Source organism: Hylobates moloch, unplaced genomic scaffold (genome assembly GCF_009828535.3).
Source record: "Hylobates moloch isolate HMO894 unplaced genomic scaffold, HMol_V3 SCAFFOLD_11, whole genome shotgun sequence".
NCBI lineage: Eukaryota > Metazoa > Chordata > Mammalia > Primates > Hylobatidae > Hylobates > Hylobates moloch.
The window spans coordinates 1713131-1729593 of record NW_026652286.1 but is presented as its reverse complement, the minus strand read 5'-3'; the positions used below and the strand labels follow the sequence as shown (position 1 = coordinate 1729593).

General features: G+C 41.8%; 1 protein-coding gene across 8 annotated transcripts in view; it reads right to left on the bottom strand.

Annotated features, from left to right (window-relative positions):
- AMBRA1 (autophagy and beclin 1 regulator 1) overlaps positions 1 to 16463 on the bottom strand; it is a 199824-nt gene that overhangs the window by 152036 nt on the left and 31325 nt on the right. For 7 of the 8 annotated variants that reach the window (XM_032166118.2, XM_032166120.2, XM_058424555.1 and 4 more), the window contains exons 2-5: positions 2644 to 2898; positions 2218 to 2276; positions 1517 to 1700; positions 15 to 187 (exon numbers count right to left, since the gene is read on the bottom strand). In XM_032166118.2, coding sequence (XP_032022009.1) covers positions 15 to 187; positions 1517 to 1700; positions 2218 to 2276; positions 2644 to 2778 — 551 coding nt within the window. In that variant the 5' untranslated portion in view covers positions 2779 to 2898. Of the gene's footprint in view, positions 1 to 14; positions 188 to 1516; positions 1701 to 2217; positions 2277 to 2643; positions 2899 to 13667; positions 13688 to 16463 lie in introns of those variants that run through there. The other variant, XM_058424554.1, reaches the window with a different exon arrangement.

The window sequence follows — 16463 nt, the reverse complement described above, 5'->3', positions numbered from 1 at the left end:
GGCAGCACACTCACCGGACCCGTTCCATCTCACTAGCTGTCTTCACTACAGCAAAGGGTTCCCGTCGACTCCAGTCCCAGAAGTGGATCTCATTGGCAGTGGCAATCAGCAGGAGCTGAGCCGTAGGGTGGAAAGCCAAGGAGGCAATGGCATTGTTGCTATCTGTGAACCAGCTTTCACTGCCACCCTGTGAATGAACCAATTCCAGATATTCTCAGGTTACAAGCTACCAGCACACTGGGAAGTCAATTTCAAGAAAGGTCCATTTAAGGTAAAATGACTATGTCTAGGGACTACTTTAAATACATCCTCTGTAAAAAGGTGTAGAAGATCAGTGATCTGGCAGTGCCACTAATTTATCAGATAAATACTAAACAATCAGTTCAGTTCTTCAAATTAGTCACAATCTACAAGCAATAAGCATATATACACAGTTCCTATTTCTTTTTTTTTTTTTTTTTTTTTGACAGGGTGTTTCGTTCTGTCGCCCAGGCTGGAGAGCAGTGGCACAATCTCAGTGCACTGCAACCTCTGCCTTCTAGGCTCAAGCAGTCCTCACACCTCAGCCTCCCAAGTAGCTGGGACCACAGGCGCATGGCACCATGCTCGGCTAATTTTGTATACTTTTGTGTATAATATTTTTGGTGTAATATCTTGCTGAGGCTGGTCTCGAACTCCTGAACTCAAGCAATCCTCCTGTCTTGGCCTTCTGAAGTGCTAGGATTACAGGCGTAAGCCACCGCGCCCAGCCCACAGTTTCATGCAAAGCCTGAGAAAAACTCAAGCTCGGTGCACAACATGGTGCAAGACAACCCGCTAGCCAGTTACTAGGACAAAGAGGATCTTGCTTTGATGACCATGATCGGAGTACAGGAAAATCTTTGCCCTAAGACAACAGAAATCCATCCTGAACATATCTTAGAGCCTCCTGTACTATGTCACAATGGGCCAAAGGAAGCAAAAGTAGATGTTCCTCTTAGCAAGAATGGAAGACAATCTCAGGGCATGCTTAAGCTATTGCAAAACAACAACAACAACAAAGGAATGGAAGACAGGGAATTAGACTTCCTATTAATTAAGTGGGCAATGTCTACCACAATATATTCAGATGTAGTCCTAAGAATCTGGCTAGGCTCTTCCAGAATTAAAAACCCAACGGTAAACAGTCTCTGCATTTAGAATACCAAAAGAAGCCAGGCATGGTGGCTCATGCCTGTAATCCCAGCACTTTCGGAGGCCGAGGCAGGCAAACCACTTGAGGTCAGGAGTTCAAGATCAGCCTGGCCAACATAGTGAAACCCCGTCTCTACTAAAAACACAAAAATGAGCCAGGCATGATGGCACATGCCTGTAATCCCAGCTACTTGGGAGGCTGAGGCAGAAGTATCACTTGAACCTGGGAGGCGGAGGTTGCAGTGAGCCGAGATCATGCCACTGGGCAACAGAGCGAGACCCCATCTCAAAGAGAAAAAAATTAGAACACCAAAAGAAAAGGGCATCTTAAGGAAATACTCACGTGTAAATCCCAAATCCTAACCTCCCCATCTAGGCAGCCAGAAGCAATAAGGCCTGAGATGGTGGGATGAAAAGTGACACACCATGGAGTACGGCGGTGTCCAATCAGGGAATGAACACACTTGCCAGTCTTCACCTCCGTAATATAGATATTATGATTCACATGGGTGGAGGCTAAGAGAGTCCTAGAAAACCAAAGAGTAGAACTGAATTCAGAAGCATGTGGAAGGGTAATCAATCTTATCAACTTTGGACAACACAGAATATGATGCTACCTGCCGATCCCAACATCAAAGAAACTAAGCTTTGTACGTTAGGCAGTGTATCTACAAACAGAAATATTCTGATCTTTAATAGCTTTTGGCTTGTCCACATTCCCCAAATGACACATGCCACATTCGGAAAATATTTTTTCCCACTGGAAAAACCATCATTCCACTGGTGAGCTGTATCGCACAGGCAAATGATTGTTATTGAGAAACTTTCCAAGTTTTGATCCTCTCAGTTTCCTTTGCTTGTTCTCATGATTTTTCAGGTTAGCACTGCTCATCTACTTTCTTTCCCTTTCTGACACGTGGCCAAAGCGCTGTTCATACAGTACTTCAGAGAGCCTTTAGGGACTGACTTGGAAGATCAAGCCAGGCCAAATATACAGAAAGCACTGTTATCACAAATCTTAAGTTATAGATAAATACTAAGTACCTGTCTGGGCTGAAGGCCAATAAGAAGGTAGAGCGTGGACTATCCGGCAGTTCTACTCTCTGGGAGACAAAAAAAAAAAAGTTAAAATACATGATTTATAGACCATGGTTCACCATATCTCAAAAGCACATTAACCATTCTAGACTAGTATTCACAATGTAGGCTTAAAAACTGGAGACAATGATCAAGCTACAAATTGAGAGAGATAAACCTAAATTACCTTCAGGAAAACTGTCTAGCTCTAAAGGAGAAAGATATTTCTAGCACATTAATTCTTTCAAATTTACAAACAACTCCCTAAGTCAGATATGTCAACTCTCCCACACAAGATAAATATATCCCAACTCTCTGCTGTTAACCCATTCTAAGGTCTCATTCTACCATCACCAGCACAAATCCTATGTGAAATATAGCCATTTTCCTTACCTTGCCCTCCCATTTCATCCACCGGGTTTTATCTTCTACCAGCTCCTGCAGAAGCCGCTGAGCTCCCATGGCCCGAGCACCCCGTTCTCGCCCCCAGAGTATCCGGACAGCATTCTTTTCTGGGACAACCTTCATGGCGTTCAGTAGCCACTGTCACACCAGGCCCAGGAAATGAAGGAGCAAGTAACAGCTCCAACACACTGAAGCAGCTAAAATGCGGCCATACAGGTCCTTGTAAGTTGTCCTCATGGAAATCTAAGGAACAAAGAATAATGTCAAACAACGACTGTTCTGCAACGAGAAGCTTCCAGTTGCAAATACGATTCTAGCTCAAAAGGGAAATTAACTTGTCCTATTTAACGACACTTTCTCAGAAAAGACCCTTCTCCCAGAATTTTTCTTCCAAAAATATTTCATACTCTCATATTCTCCATAGCTCAACCTTGTATCTAAAGAATGGATCAGGCCAAGCACAGTGGCTCACGCCTGTAATCCCCAAACTTTGGGAAGCCAAGGAGGTTGGACTGCTTGAGGTCAGGAGTTTGAGACAGCCTGGCCAACATGGTGAAACCCCGTCTCTACTAAAATACAAAAATTAGCCGGGTGTGGTGGCGGGCGCCTGTAATCCCAGCTACTCATCAGACTGAGGCAGGAGAATTGCTTGAACCCAGGAGGCAGAGGTTGCAGAGAGCTGAGATAGTGCCATTGCACTCCAGTGCCTGGGCGACAGAGCAAGACTCCGTCTCAAAAAAAAAAAAAAAAAGATTATTTGGGAGTACCTTTCTCACTCATTTTCTCTTCTCCACTAAAGATCCAGGGTAGAGGACAGAGAAGGAAAGGGAAAGAAACAAAAAAGTCAGGCTCCTTTTCTCATCTACCACAAGACTTAACAAGGAGAAAACTTCATCACAAATTAAAATTCTACTAAAATGGCAACTAGCAGCACAATACACACAAGTGTAATGATTAAAGAACAAATTGTGGTCTATACAATGGACTATGTAGCCTGATAAAATGGTATTTCAAAAGAATATCTACACATATACAATGTTATCCATTGTGGCATTGTTTCTTTAGCTCCACTATGAATGTTTTTAAAAATATAGGAAAGTTGAAAGAATGGTACAATAAACATACACTATTCTCCACCTAGACTCAAGAATTGTTAATATTTTGCCAAATTTGCCTCATCTATCTCCATGGATAGAGATATGGCTACATTGAGGGTTTTTTTTTTTTGTATAATTTTGGAATTATTTCAGTAGGTATCAAGACACTTTAACCCTACATATTTAATTCATTATGCACCTCCTAGGAAGAAGGACGTTCTGCCTCATAACCACAATAACATTACTATACCAATTATCATCTAATACTTCAATTATCATTTGAATTTTCCCCATTGTCCAAAAAAATTCATTTATGGTTGACTTAAAAAAAATCCAGAATCTAATCAAAACTCAAGCAATGACTTCGGGCGTTTATGTCTCTTTAGTCTCCTTTATCCTAGAAAGGCCTCCACGTTTTGTTTTGTTTATGTTTTCATTTATTTGTGACACTAGCTTTTCTTTCTTTTTTTCGGGGGTGGGGGACAGAGTCTCACTCTGTGGCCCAAGTTGGAGTGCAACAGCGCAATCTTGGCTCACTGTAACCTCTGCCTCCTGGGTTCATGCAATTCTCCTGCCTCAGCCTCCCGAGTAGCTGGGATTATAGGCACCTGCCACCACGCCCAGCTAATTTTTGTATTTTTAGTAAAGACCAGGTTTTGCCATGTTGGCCAGGCTGGTCTTGAACTCCTGACCTCAGGTGATCCACCCACCTCAGCCTCCCAAAGTGCTGGGATTACAGGCATGAGCTACTGCACCCAGCCGACACTAGCTTTTCTAAAAGATCAGGAGAGTTGACTCGTTAGAATGCCTTACATCCTAGCCTCAACTGATTATTTCCTCAGAGTAGCATTTAGCTTGCCTCTCTATACCTTTATTTCCTGTAAACAGTAGGTTAGGTCTAAAATCTTCATTAGTTTAAATGTTTTTGGTGACAGTGCGTCACAGCTGATGTGCCTATATACCTCAAGGTGGAGTACATCAGGTGGCACATATTTTCAGACTGTACCATCATTAGTGATCATTTGCTGAAAGACGATGACCTGGTTGAGGTTGTTAACAGCCAGACCTCTTTTTATAAAGGAACATCTCCCCCTTTACAATTAGCAATCTGTGGCAATTATTTGGCATCATGTAAATATCCTATTCCTTCTCAACTTTTTACTTAATGGGTTAGCATTCATTGATGATTCTCTCTTGTACTTTTTTAACGGGGGCAGATGCTGAAAATACTGATTTTCTAATTCTGTCATTATTTCTACATGTATTAGCTGGCTTTCTTGCACAAATAATAAATTTCCCTTAAAAATTGGTGCAGAGTAGTTACTACTTCTGTCTTATTGCTTACAATAGCAAAAACTGAGGATAACCAAGTGTCCATCTAAAGGGTCCTGGATGACTAATCTATGGCAAGGAAGATTCTCTGGCTAATGATAAGAACAGATGTCCAGGCCGGGCGCAGTGGCTCATGCCTGTAATCCCAGCACTTTGGGAGGGTGAGGCGGGCGGATCACGAGGTCAGGAGATCGAGACCATCCTGGCTAACACGGTGAAACCCCGTCTCTACTGAAAATACAAAAAAAAAAAAAAAATAGCCGGACGTGGTGGCGGGTGCCTGTAGTCCCAGCTACTCGAGAGGTGGAGGCAGGAGAATGGCATGAACCCGGGAGGCAGAGCTTGCAGTGAGCCGAGATCACGCCACTGCACGCCAGCCTGGGCGACGGAGCGAGACTCCGCCTCAAAAAAAAAAAAAAAAAAAGAATAGCTGTCCAAAATATATTGTCGAGAGAGAAAAAAAGCAAGGTACAAAACAATATATCGAGTAAAGCTACCTTTGAATAAGAAGAAAAACTAATGGTAATGCACTGGGGACTGGAGGGACTAGATAAATGGAAACAAAAATGGATGCAATACCTGTCAGTGTTTTTGAAATGGAATTTTAGTTAGTTTGTGGGGGTTTTTTTATTTTTATTTTTTAAAGAAAGAGTATCACTCTATCACCCAAGCTGGAGTGCAATGGTGCAATCATGGCTCACTGAAGCCTCAAAGTGCTGGGCTCAAGCAATCCTCCTGCCTCAGCCTCCAGAGTAGCTAACTTTTAAAACTATTTTAAAGATGCGGTCTCGCTATGTTGCCCAGGGTGGTGCAAACTACTGCACTAGGTGCTGAAATTTTAGTTTTTGAAAAACGTAAATCTGTTATCTTTATCAAAAATTTTGTTTAAAATATTAAGCGACGCCAGGCATGATGGCTCACGCCTGTAATCCCAGAACTTTGGGAGGCCGAGGTGGGTGGATCACCTGAGGTCAGGAGTTCGAGACCAGCCTGGCCAACATGGCAAAACCTACTCTACTAAATATACAAAATTTACTCTACTAAAAAGACAAAAATTAGGCTGGACGCAGTGGCTCATGCCTGTAATCTCAGCACTTTGGGAGGCCAAGGCAGGCGGATCACCTGAGGTCAGGAGTTCGAGACCAGCCTGGTCAACATGGTGAAACCCCATCTCTACTAAAAATACAAAAATTAGCTGGGCGTGGTGGCAAGCACCATAATCCCAGTTAATTGGGAGGCTGAGGCTGGAGAATCGCTTGAACCCGGGAGGCGGAGGTTGCAGTGAGCCGAGATCGCACCACTGCACTCCGGCCTGGGTGACAGAGTGAAAGTCCACCTCCAGAAAAAAAATTAACCAATTAATTAATCAAAAAAATAAATTAAATTAAATATTAAATGAGGCCAGGCACGGTGGCTCACGCCTATAATCCCAGCACTTTGGGAGGCCGAGGCAGGCAGATCACTTGAGGTCAGGAGTTCGGTATCAGCGTGGCCAACATGGCGAAACCCCATCTCTACTGAAAATACAAAAATTAGTTGGGCATGGTGGTGCACACCTGTAATCCCAGCGACTTGGGAGGCTGAGACACGAGAATTGCTTGAACCCAGGAGGCTGAGGTTGTAGTGAGCCAATCCAGCACAACTCCGCGCCAGCAAAAGGAGACGAGTTCTAAAAAAAAAAAAAAAAAAATTTAAATTATGCGATAAGTATATGTTAAGTGAAAAAAGAACACAAAATTCTATATGCAGTATAATCCCAACTTTGTTTAAAAAATATTTGGAGAAAAAGGATACAAAAGAAATACAATAAATACTAACCATGGTTGTCTTTCAGTAGTGGCATTATTGGTGATTTAATAATTTTAATAGGCAAGTTTCTGTTTTTTTTTCACTTTTTAATTTTAAAAATTATTATTACCAGAAGCCCAAACCTCACCACTCACTTTTTTTTTTTTTTTTTTTGAGACAGAGTCTCGCTCCGTCACTCAGGCTGGAGTGCAGTGGCGTAATCTCGGCTCACTGCAACCTCTGCCTCCTGGGTTCAGGTAATTCTCCTGTCTCAGCCTCCCGAGTAGCTGAAACTACAGGCGCCTGCCACCACGCCTGGCTAATTTTTGTATTTTTAGTAGAGATAGGGTTTCACCATGTTAGTCAGGCTGGTCTCGAACTCCTGACCTCAGGTGATCCACCCGCCTCAGCCTCCCAAAGTACTGGGATTACAGGCGTGAGCCACCACGCCCGGCCACCATTCGCTTTTTTAAAAAGTAATAACTACTTATTGTAAAATGCCAAACAATAATTGGCTCTTTACATTTCACAAAAGGCTGCAATCTAAAGAGTACACAACCAGATGTATCCAAATACAGACAGAAAAAAAACATTAACAGCCTGTGTTGAAGGAGTTCTCTCACTGGAGTACTAAGATGTAAAAGTCAGAAAGATTTCACAGTAAGAAAACACCAAGTTTGGCCGGGTGCGGTGGCTCACACCTGTAATCCCAGCACTTTGGGAGGCCAAGGTGGGCAGATCACAAGGTCAGGAGTTCGAGACCAGCCTGGCCAACATAGTGAAACCCTGTCTCTACTAAAAATACAAAAATTAGCCAGGTATGGTGGCTCGCGCCTGTAGTCCCAGCTACTTGGGAGGCTAAGTTGGGAGAATCACTTGGACCTGGAAGGTGGAGCTTGCAGTGAGCTGAGACCGCGCCATTGTACTTCAGCCTGGGTGACAGAGTGAGACTCGATCTCAAAAATAACACAAAAACAAAAACAAAAAAAGTCACCAAGTTCCTAGTCATACACAGCACAGTTACCTAAGGAGTGACAAAGAAACAAATTCTAGCCTGTATCCTCATGATACAGCTCTCATCACTCATTAGTGCATAAATATGTACTGAAAATATCAACATTTTCAGGCCAACTTCCTGAATAGGCTAAGGATGAACTAACTGGAAGGAAATCATCTCCTTAGTAACCCTGACAACTCACGGATTAGGATCAGAAGTCTAGACCTGAACCCAGGGTTGCCCTTCAGCCAAACTGCCACGTGATTAATTACTAACCAGGAAAGTGCCAAAAATACAGTTCCTATTAGTTTACCTGAACCCTCTACTGCAATTCTTTTACCCAATATAAAAAAGTTCAGAAGAAACATCTTGAGAATCCTTTGTCTTAACAATGCAATATAAAAGCACTTTCAAAGAAGTACATTTAAACCATTTATAATCTCACAAGGTGTGGTGGAAACAGCAGCAGTCCAATTCCTAAAAATAAAAAATAAAAAAACCGACCTTCTGACCTCCTGTTACTCAAGAGGAACAATAAAATACAGGTCACAAGTATTGTATGATTCAGAAAATTGTGATGCAACCTCAGATTCCTACAGGATTCAGAAAGGGGAAAGAGTAGCTACAAATATCAATATCAAGACAAAAATCTAAACATCAGGATTACCAAACAACATTTCTATCAATTTCCAGGGACCTAAACACACTAACAGGTCAAACAAGAGAAAGCTTTACTGATGGCAAGAAGTCAGAGGGAGTAAAACAATTACACAATCTCTCTTTCGTCTGAAGAAAAATATTTGCTGTTGCTTTAAAAAGATAAGGGACTTCTCTCCTGATATGCTCTTACCAGCCACCTGAGAAGAGATTTTACTGTGTTCCCTGTAAAGAACAAAGGGAGCTAAGTCAAACTGAAGTCACACAGGGCTGCTGATGAGGAGGAAGTGCCAGTCAATTGTGTTTTTCATTCCTCTTTTAAAAAGGAAGAAGAAACAAGTTTCCCAATCTGTCCTTTAAAGTGAAGCAGACTGAGACAAAGGTTACCAAGAACAGTCTTTGTGATACCGTCACACAGTCCCCAAAATCAATTCTCAATCACCAAAAGCTTATCCAAGTAGAAGCAAAAGACACGGCTAGGATATGTACATAAGACAAATGCCGGTCAGGCATGGTGGGAGGCCAAGGTGGGAAGGTTGCTTGAGTCCAGGAGGTCAAGACTACAGTGAGTCATGATTACACCGCTGCACTCTTCAGCTCAGGTAATAGAGTGAGACCCTGTCGTTAAAAAAAAAAAAAAAAAAAAGACAAACGCCAAGATTCCATCCCATTTCCACACACACATACTCCCACTCCCAATAACATGACTGATTACTCTCCAAAGGTGAGAAGGCAACCACCTTTCCAGATTTTCTCTATTTAATTCTAAGAGACAATTATATTTAACAACTACTCATAAAAACCATCTAGAGAGTATGCCACAACCCAATGGGAATTAAAAGTTAGATTTAGAGGTTCCTTGTGCAATTTGATTATCTTATGCCAGCAATTTTACTCCACCTTCTAGCTATACGACTTTGGGGGTACTTAACCTCTTTGAGGCTTAGTTTCCTCCTTTGTAAAACAGGATCACAATATCTGCTTCCTAGGGTTGTTATGAGACTCCAAATAAGAAAAGCACTGTGGAAATATGAATCTTGTTTCTGTTGTTTTTATGACTATTGGAATCCCCTCTGAGGTTCACTATGGTTTCCCTCACCAAACAATAGGGCCAACTGAAACCCCAGAGACACCACAATTCCCAAGAGTAGCAGATTTCTAAGAATTATGTCAAAGGCTGTTACCAGAAAACAAAGTAAAAAGTGCTCAGGGAGAAAATAAAGTATGTTTATGTGGCAAAAATAATTCATTGTGATTTGGGCTCCCTCTACATAGGTAAAGTGAATTAAAAACCAGAACCAACAATTTAGAGCTGTATGTAAAACCTCACTAATAATTCATACCCCAAATCTTCCCCTTCCTATTGCATTTAGGAGTGTGATTCAGAAAACTATAGACCTGAAAGAAGCTGTTAAAATGGAGTCCAATCTCCTCATTTATTTGAATAACTACATCTCTCTTCCACTTCTCTATGCCCATGTGGGCAAAGTCTAAGAGTCAAACCAACCATGTAATACTGACATATATTCCATAACTTGATTTAACCCAAGGATATAATTATTTTTTTAAAGATCCTTTAAATACTAAGACCACTTGCATAAGTAAAGTTCACCCAAATGGAAAATTAACTACAAAATTTCAGGCTTTTAATTAGAAGCCTAAAACTGCCCCAGTACTCTTTCCATCCACATGGATGGAAATACACAGGGTTTTCTATGACTGGCAGCTTTGCTTTTATTAATAGGACTTTCCTATGGCCATTTCAGGATACTTCAAGTAACATCATGTAGGACCAAAGTTCAAACTGTAAGCACCACAAGCCAGCACTCACGCCTGACTCCATACTCCTGTGTCATACAGCTCTTGTGTGACTCTTAGACCAGACTGAATTTACAGGGGTACAGAGAACGTGGGGAAAAGCATCATAAATTTAGAACAGTAAACGACACATTCCGAAGGCAAACACACCTAGAAGCAGAAAAACTCCAACTATTCCCTGAATTGTGTATCTATTGTGTGCAAAGGATATCCAAGGATATGGCAAAGTGCTAACTGGTTAACTCTAGGTGGAGAAGTCATGAGTGATGTTTATTTTATTGTTATTATCCATAACATCCAAATTAGAAACAGTATGTATAGTTGTATATATGGGCCCTGCAGTCAGAATGGTTGATTGAATTCCAGCTCCATCCTTTTCTCGGTATATGATGGTATCTCGATTTCTAGGAATAGTTACTTAACCTGACTGTACCTCAGTTTCCTCATCCATAAAATGTGACTATTGATAGTATGTATATCACAGGGCTACCACAAGGATCAAAATATTTACCATATGAAAAATGCTTATAGTAGAATAATAGCTTCATTCTGTAATGAAGAATTAGTATGAAAATGGTAATAAGGGCTGGGTGCGGTGGCTCATGCCTGTGATCCCAGCACCTTAGGAGGCTGAGGCGGGTGGATCACCTGAGGTCATGAGTTCAAGACCAGCCTGACCAACATGAAGAAACCCCGTCTCTACTAAAAATACAAAATTAGCCAGGCATGGTGGTGCATGCCTGTAATCCCAGCTACTTGGGAGGCTGAGGCAGGAGAATCGCTTTTGAACTCGGGAGGTGGAAGTTGTGGTGAGCAGAGATCGTGCCATTGTACTCCAGCCTGGGCGACATGAGCGAAACTCCATCTCAAAAAAAAAAAAATTAGCCGGGCATGGTGACATGTGCCTGTAGTCCCAGCTACTCAGGAGGCTGAGGCAGGAGATCACTTAAACCTGGAATGCAGAGGTTGCAGTGAGCCGAGATCACACCACTGCACTCCAGCCTGGGGGACAGAGTGAGACTCCATCGAAAGAAAGAAAGAAAGAAAGAAAGAAAAGAAAGAAAGAAAGAAAGAAAGAAAGAAAGAAAGAAAGAAAGAAAGAAAGAAAGAGGTAATAAGAACACACAATATTTAATTTCTAAAAATAAAAAGTTTAGGCCACAAAGCCCTGTAAACAGTCAGACAAATTAAATTTAAAACAAATTCTTCTAGGCAAAATGAGACCGTCCACTGTAGAGGTCTCCAAACCATTTCATATAACGGTGGTCACTTGTAACCACACTTTGGGAGGTGAGGGAAGGGATCACGAGGTCAGAGGTGTCTCTACTAAAAATACAAAAAATTAGCCGGGCGTGGTGGTGGGCGCCTGTAGTCCCAGCTACTTGGAGAGGCTGAGGCAGGAGAATGGCATGAACCCGGGAGGCGGAGCTTGCAGTGAGCTGAGATTGCACCACTGCACTCCAGCCTGGGCGACAGAGCGAGACTCCGTCTCAAAAAAAAAAAAAAGATCTTACCACTGTCACCTCCTTAAAAACAAAAAATAAAACCAGCCAGGCACAGTGGCTCACACCTGTAATCCCTGCCCTGGGAGGTTGAGGTGGGAGGATTGTTTGAGTCCAGGAATTCAAGATCAGCCTGGTCAACATAGTGAGACCCCCGTCTCTACAAAAATTGTTTAAAATTAGCTGGGCATGGTGGCATGTGCCTGTGGTTCCAGCTACTCGAAAGGCTGAGGTGGGAGGATAGTCTGAGCCCAGGAGGTCGAGGCTGCAGTGAGCCATGATCATGCCACCACACTCCGGCCTGGGTGACAGAGCAAGGCCCTGACTCAAAAAAACAAACAAACATAGCCCGGCATGGTGATGCATGCCTGTACTCCCAGCTACTGGAGAGGCTGAGGCAAGAGAATCACTTGAACCCAGGAGGTGGGGGTTGCAGTGAGCTCAGCTTGTGCCACTGCACTCCAGCCTGGGCAACTGAGCAAGACTCAGAGAGGACCTGCATGATAAGATACCATGTGGAGAGAGAGAAGCCACGTGGAAGACTATCAAGATACCAAGCAAATGAGTGAAACCTTCTTAGACCTTCTAACCTAGCGCAACCACCAGCTGAAAGCAGACGAACAAAGCACAACTGATGTTACACAGGGGAGAAGGACCATCCAGACAAGTCCTGCCCAAATTCCTAACCCAAGTAATTATGAGACAAAATAAATCTTTATTGTTTTAAGCCACCAATTTTGTGGTGGTTTTTGTACATCAATAGATAACTAAAACACTACTAACCTAATATTGCCGGGCGCAGTTGCTCACACCTGTAATCCCAGCACTTTGGGAGGCCAAGGCAGGCAGATCACCAGGTCAGGAGTGCGAGACCAGCCTGACCAAAACGGTGAAACCCCATCTCTACTAAAACTACAAAAATTAGCTGGGCATGGTGGCACATGCCTGTAATCCCAGCTACTCAGGAGGCTGAGGCAGGAGAATCGCTTGAACCCGGGAGGTGGAGGTTGCAATGAGCTGAGATCCCGCCACTGCAATCCAGCCTGGGTGACACAGCCAGACTCCCTCTCAAAACAAACAAACAAACAAACAGAATTTTCTACAGAAAACCCACTATCTGCTCAATACTCTAACAAGAAGTTTTTCTGAAAATAGGAAATTAATAAATTTAGGTAACCAAAGATATCTCAAAATAAGTTTATCACACTGATAATCCTTTCTTAGGACTCGTTCTTCCTCACTAGATTATAAACTCTGTGAGGGCAAAAAACGTGTTTGTCATAGTCCCAGTACTTAGCGCAATGTCTAGCGTAGAAGAGCATGAATATGTGTATTTACTTATATTCAGAGTTGTGAAAAGATCCCAAATGAACCCAAAACTATCATAAACAGCAACATCTAGAGTTTTAAAAAGTGTGGTGGTTATGAGTTCAAGGTCATAAATTCAATTTCTACAAGTCAAATACCTTAAAAAGAAAAACCTAGGCTGGATGCAGTGGCTCACTCCTGTAATCCAGCACTTTGGGAGGCCGAGGCGGGTGGATCACCTGAGGTCAGGAGTTTGAGACCAGCCTGGCCAACAAGGTGAAACCCCGTCTCTACTAAAAATGCAAAATTAGATGGGCGTGGTGGCGTGCACCTGTAATCCCAGCTACTCGGGAGACTGAGGTGGGAGAATTGCTTGAACTCGGGAGGCAGAGGTTGCACTGAGCCAAGATCACACCACTGTACTCCAGCCTGGATGACAGAGTGAGACCTTGTCTCAAAAAAAAAGAAAGAAAGAAAAGAAAAGTAAAGACAAGGCTTTGCACCATTACCAACCTAATTTCAGCCCGTCATTTCATTATGCACACGTCATTGATCACGAGAGCGCCAGGCAACAGAGTAAGCGAAGAACTAATCCATCACTACCTCAACTATAAGTAGGGAAGAAGAAAGAAAAATAACCCTCAAAAACGGCAGTAAAATTTTTTTATCCTATTTGAAACACGGAATATAAAGAACAAAGTACAGAGGCAGTGGATATTCTGATAGCAGAGATGAGAATATGGGATATTACACCTTTCAAGCTTGAGAATACTAAATACAAAACCTTCATCCTAATTTACTCCCTAAGAAAGCTGATCCTGCAATCTGGGGATATAGGAGTATCAGTTAAGTCTATAACAAGAATCAGTGATTTAATAAATAAAGATAAGACTGAGAGGTAAGAAGCTTTAATAACTGATTTTTATCGCTGGCTTGTTATATAATCTTGGACAAATCATATCCTCGATGAATTTCATATTTTCCTCCAATATGTAAACTGAAAGTAATAATACCTTCCTTCTATCTTAAAGGAATAAAATCCTTGGAGAATCTTAGGAGAAATGGGTTATAAAATTTCAAGACAAGATTACTACTTTTCAAAGTAAAACTCAAGATAGAACAATAACCAGAGTATGTGATAAACAGAAGTTCACACAAAGAAGTCTGGCACCTACAGTTCTAAGAGAAAGATTGCAAAGTAAACTACAGTGATTATAAAGAACCACAGAGTACATTATCTCTAATTAACCACCTGACAAATTGAAAACAAATAATTCAACAGAACTAAGATCAATCAATTAAAATTATACACAGTCCCTTTCTTTATAAGAAGCCAAAATCCCAGAAATAAACTGTCAACAGACAGAACCTGCACCTCTACTGCACACAGGCAGCAGCATTAGTTTTTTATATATAAACTCAAAATAAGACCAACCTCTGTATAGGGTATATCACAAATGGGCTGACAATTTTACAAAATGTTTTGAAGATACAAAACTGAGTAAATTCTAATTACTATAACTATAATAAGGGGGGAGAAGTGAGGCACCAGCTTTCCTGCTACAGATTTTGCTTACTAGAGCTTTCTAAAGTAACTCACAATGATGCTGCTTAATGTCTGAAATACAGGAAAGCTTGTGCTCAAAACAAAGTGTGATCAAAACCGGAAATAGAAAGCCATAAGACCCAAATTTGAGACTGACAATTTTCCTTACTCCCACTTACCTCAGAAGGATGAAGAAAAAAGAAACGAAGTTTTATCTGCAAATTATTCCGGAGAAAACAGTGCGCTGAGACACAAGAACTCCTAAAAACGGAAGGAAGAACAAGGAGGAAAGCACTAAACCAAGAAGAAACTGAAGCTCAATTTTTTGGTTTCAAGCTATCAAAAGAATCAAGAAGACTAATAAGGCTACTCTTAAATGTACAGAAATGGCAAAAGATTTCCTATTAGCAAGCAACAAAAAAAGAGTAGCTTCTGATGGAAGAAATTTCACAGAGGCAAAACAGCTTAACCCCAGAAACGGGAACTGAAACCAGCTGCCTCAAACAGACCTAATGACTTTGGCAACAACATACCTTTCATCCACCAACAGTATCAGGAGGCTAGAGTAGGGCCGATTTCAAGTCATAAAGGATCACATCTTTCTATTCTCTGCATAGTCTTTGAGAAAGAATCCAACTCCTTCCTGGGAGCACCACATTGTCCCCAATTCTTCCTGGAAACCCCTGGAGCTACAGCAAGAATATTGTTGGGCCGGGCGCAGTGGCTCACGCCTGTAATCCCAGCACTTTAGGAGGCGAAGGCGGGTGGATCACTTGAGGTCGGGAGTTCGAGACTAGCCTGGCCAACGCGGTGAAACCCCGTCCCTACTAAAAATACAAAAATTAGCTAGGCATGGTGGCACATGCCTGTAATCCCAGCTACTCAGGAAGCTGAGGCAGGAGAATCGCTTGAACCTAGGAGGTGGAGGTTGCAGTGAGCCGAGATCATGCCATTGCACTCCATCCTAGGTGACAGAGTGAGACTCCATCTCAAAAAAAAAAAAGGAAAGAATATTGTGAGAAAAAAAAAAAAAGCTTGAGAACATTAACCCAGGAATCTGCACAAGTCCTAGGACAGATGTGATTACTCATCAGACAAATAAGAAAAACAAAACCTGGAAGAGGTTAAGAAATTCATCTAGATTCACAGATGAGTCTGGAGCCAAAGCACGATTTGAATTCAGGCTTTTCCTTCAGATAGTATCAGAGCTACACTCCCAGTCCTTGCTTGGCTTAGTAGATACTGTGTTCAGTGTTTTCCAATCTTAAGAGTCAGCCCAGGTCAGGTTCTTGGCTGACTAAAATAGGGAAAGAAAAAATTTCCCTCAAGGCTTCAAGAAAAGAAGTCAAATTATTAAACACAGAGTTCTTATGCTAAAAGGCCAACATGCCACCCTACCATGCCAATCACATTTCTTAGCCAATCAAAAGAAGGCATTAGATTTAAGAACCTAGTTATTTAAATCTGAGTAGAAGCTGGATTCCATTTCCCCAACTTTCCAAATAAAGAACACTTAAGGATGGGGAAGGATGTAAAAGCACTGATAAATAACCAACAAGCATTGATTAAGCAGATATTATGTACTTGGCACTGTTCTAGGCACTGAGGATACTATGGTAAAGAAGAACATTCTTGCCCCCAAAAAGCTTACGTGATTTTTATATAATTAAATATTAATAATACTTTCAAGTACTGAAAAAGGCTAGAAAGAAAATATGGCAGGTGAAAGAAAACAACACACACACCCTTTTACCTGGGGTGGC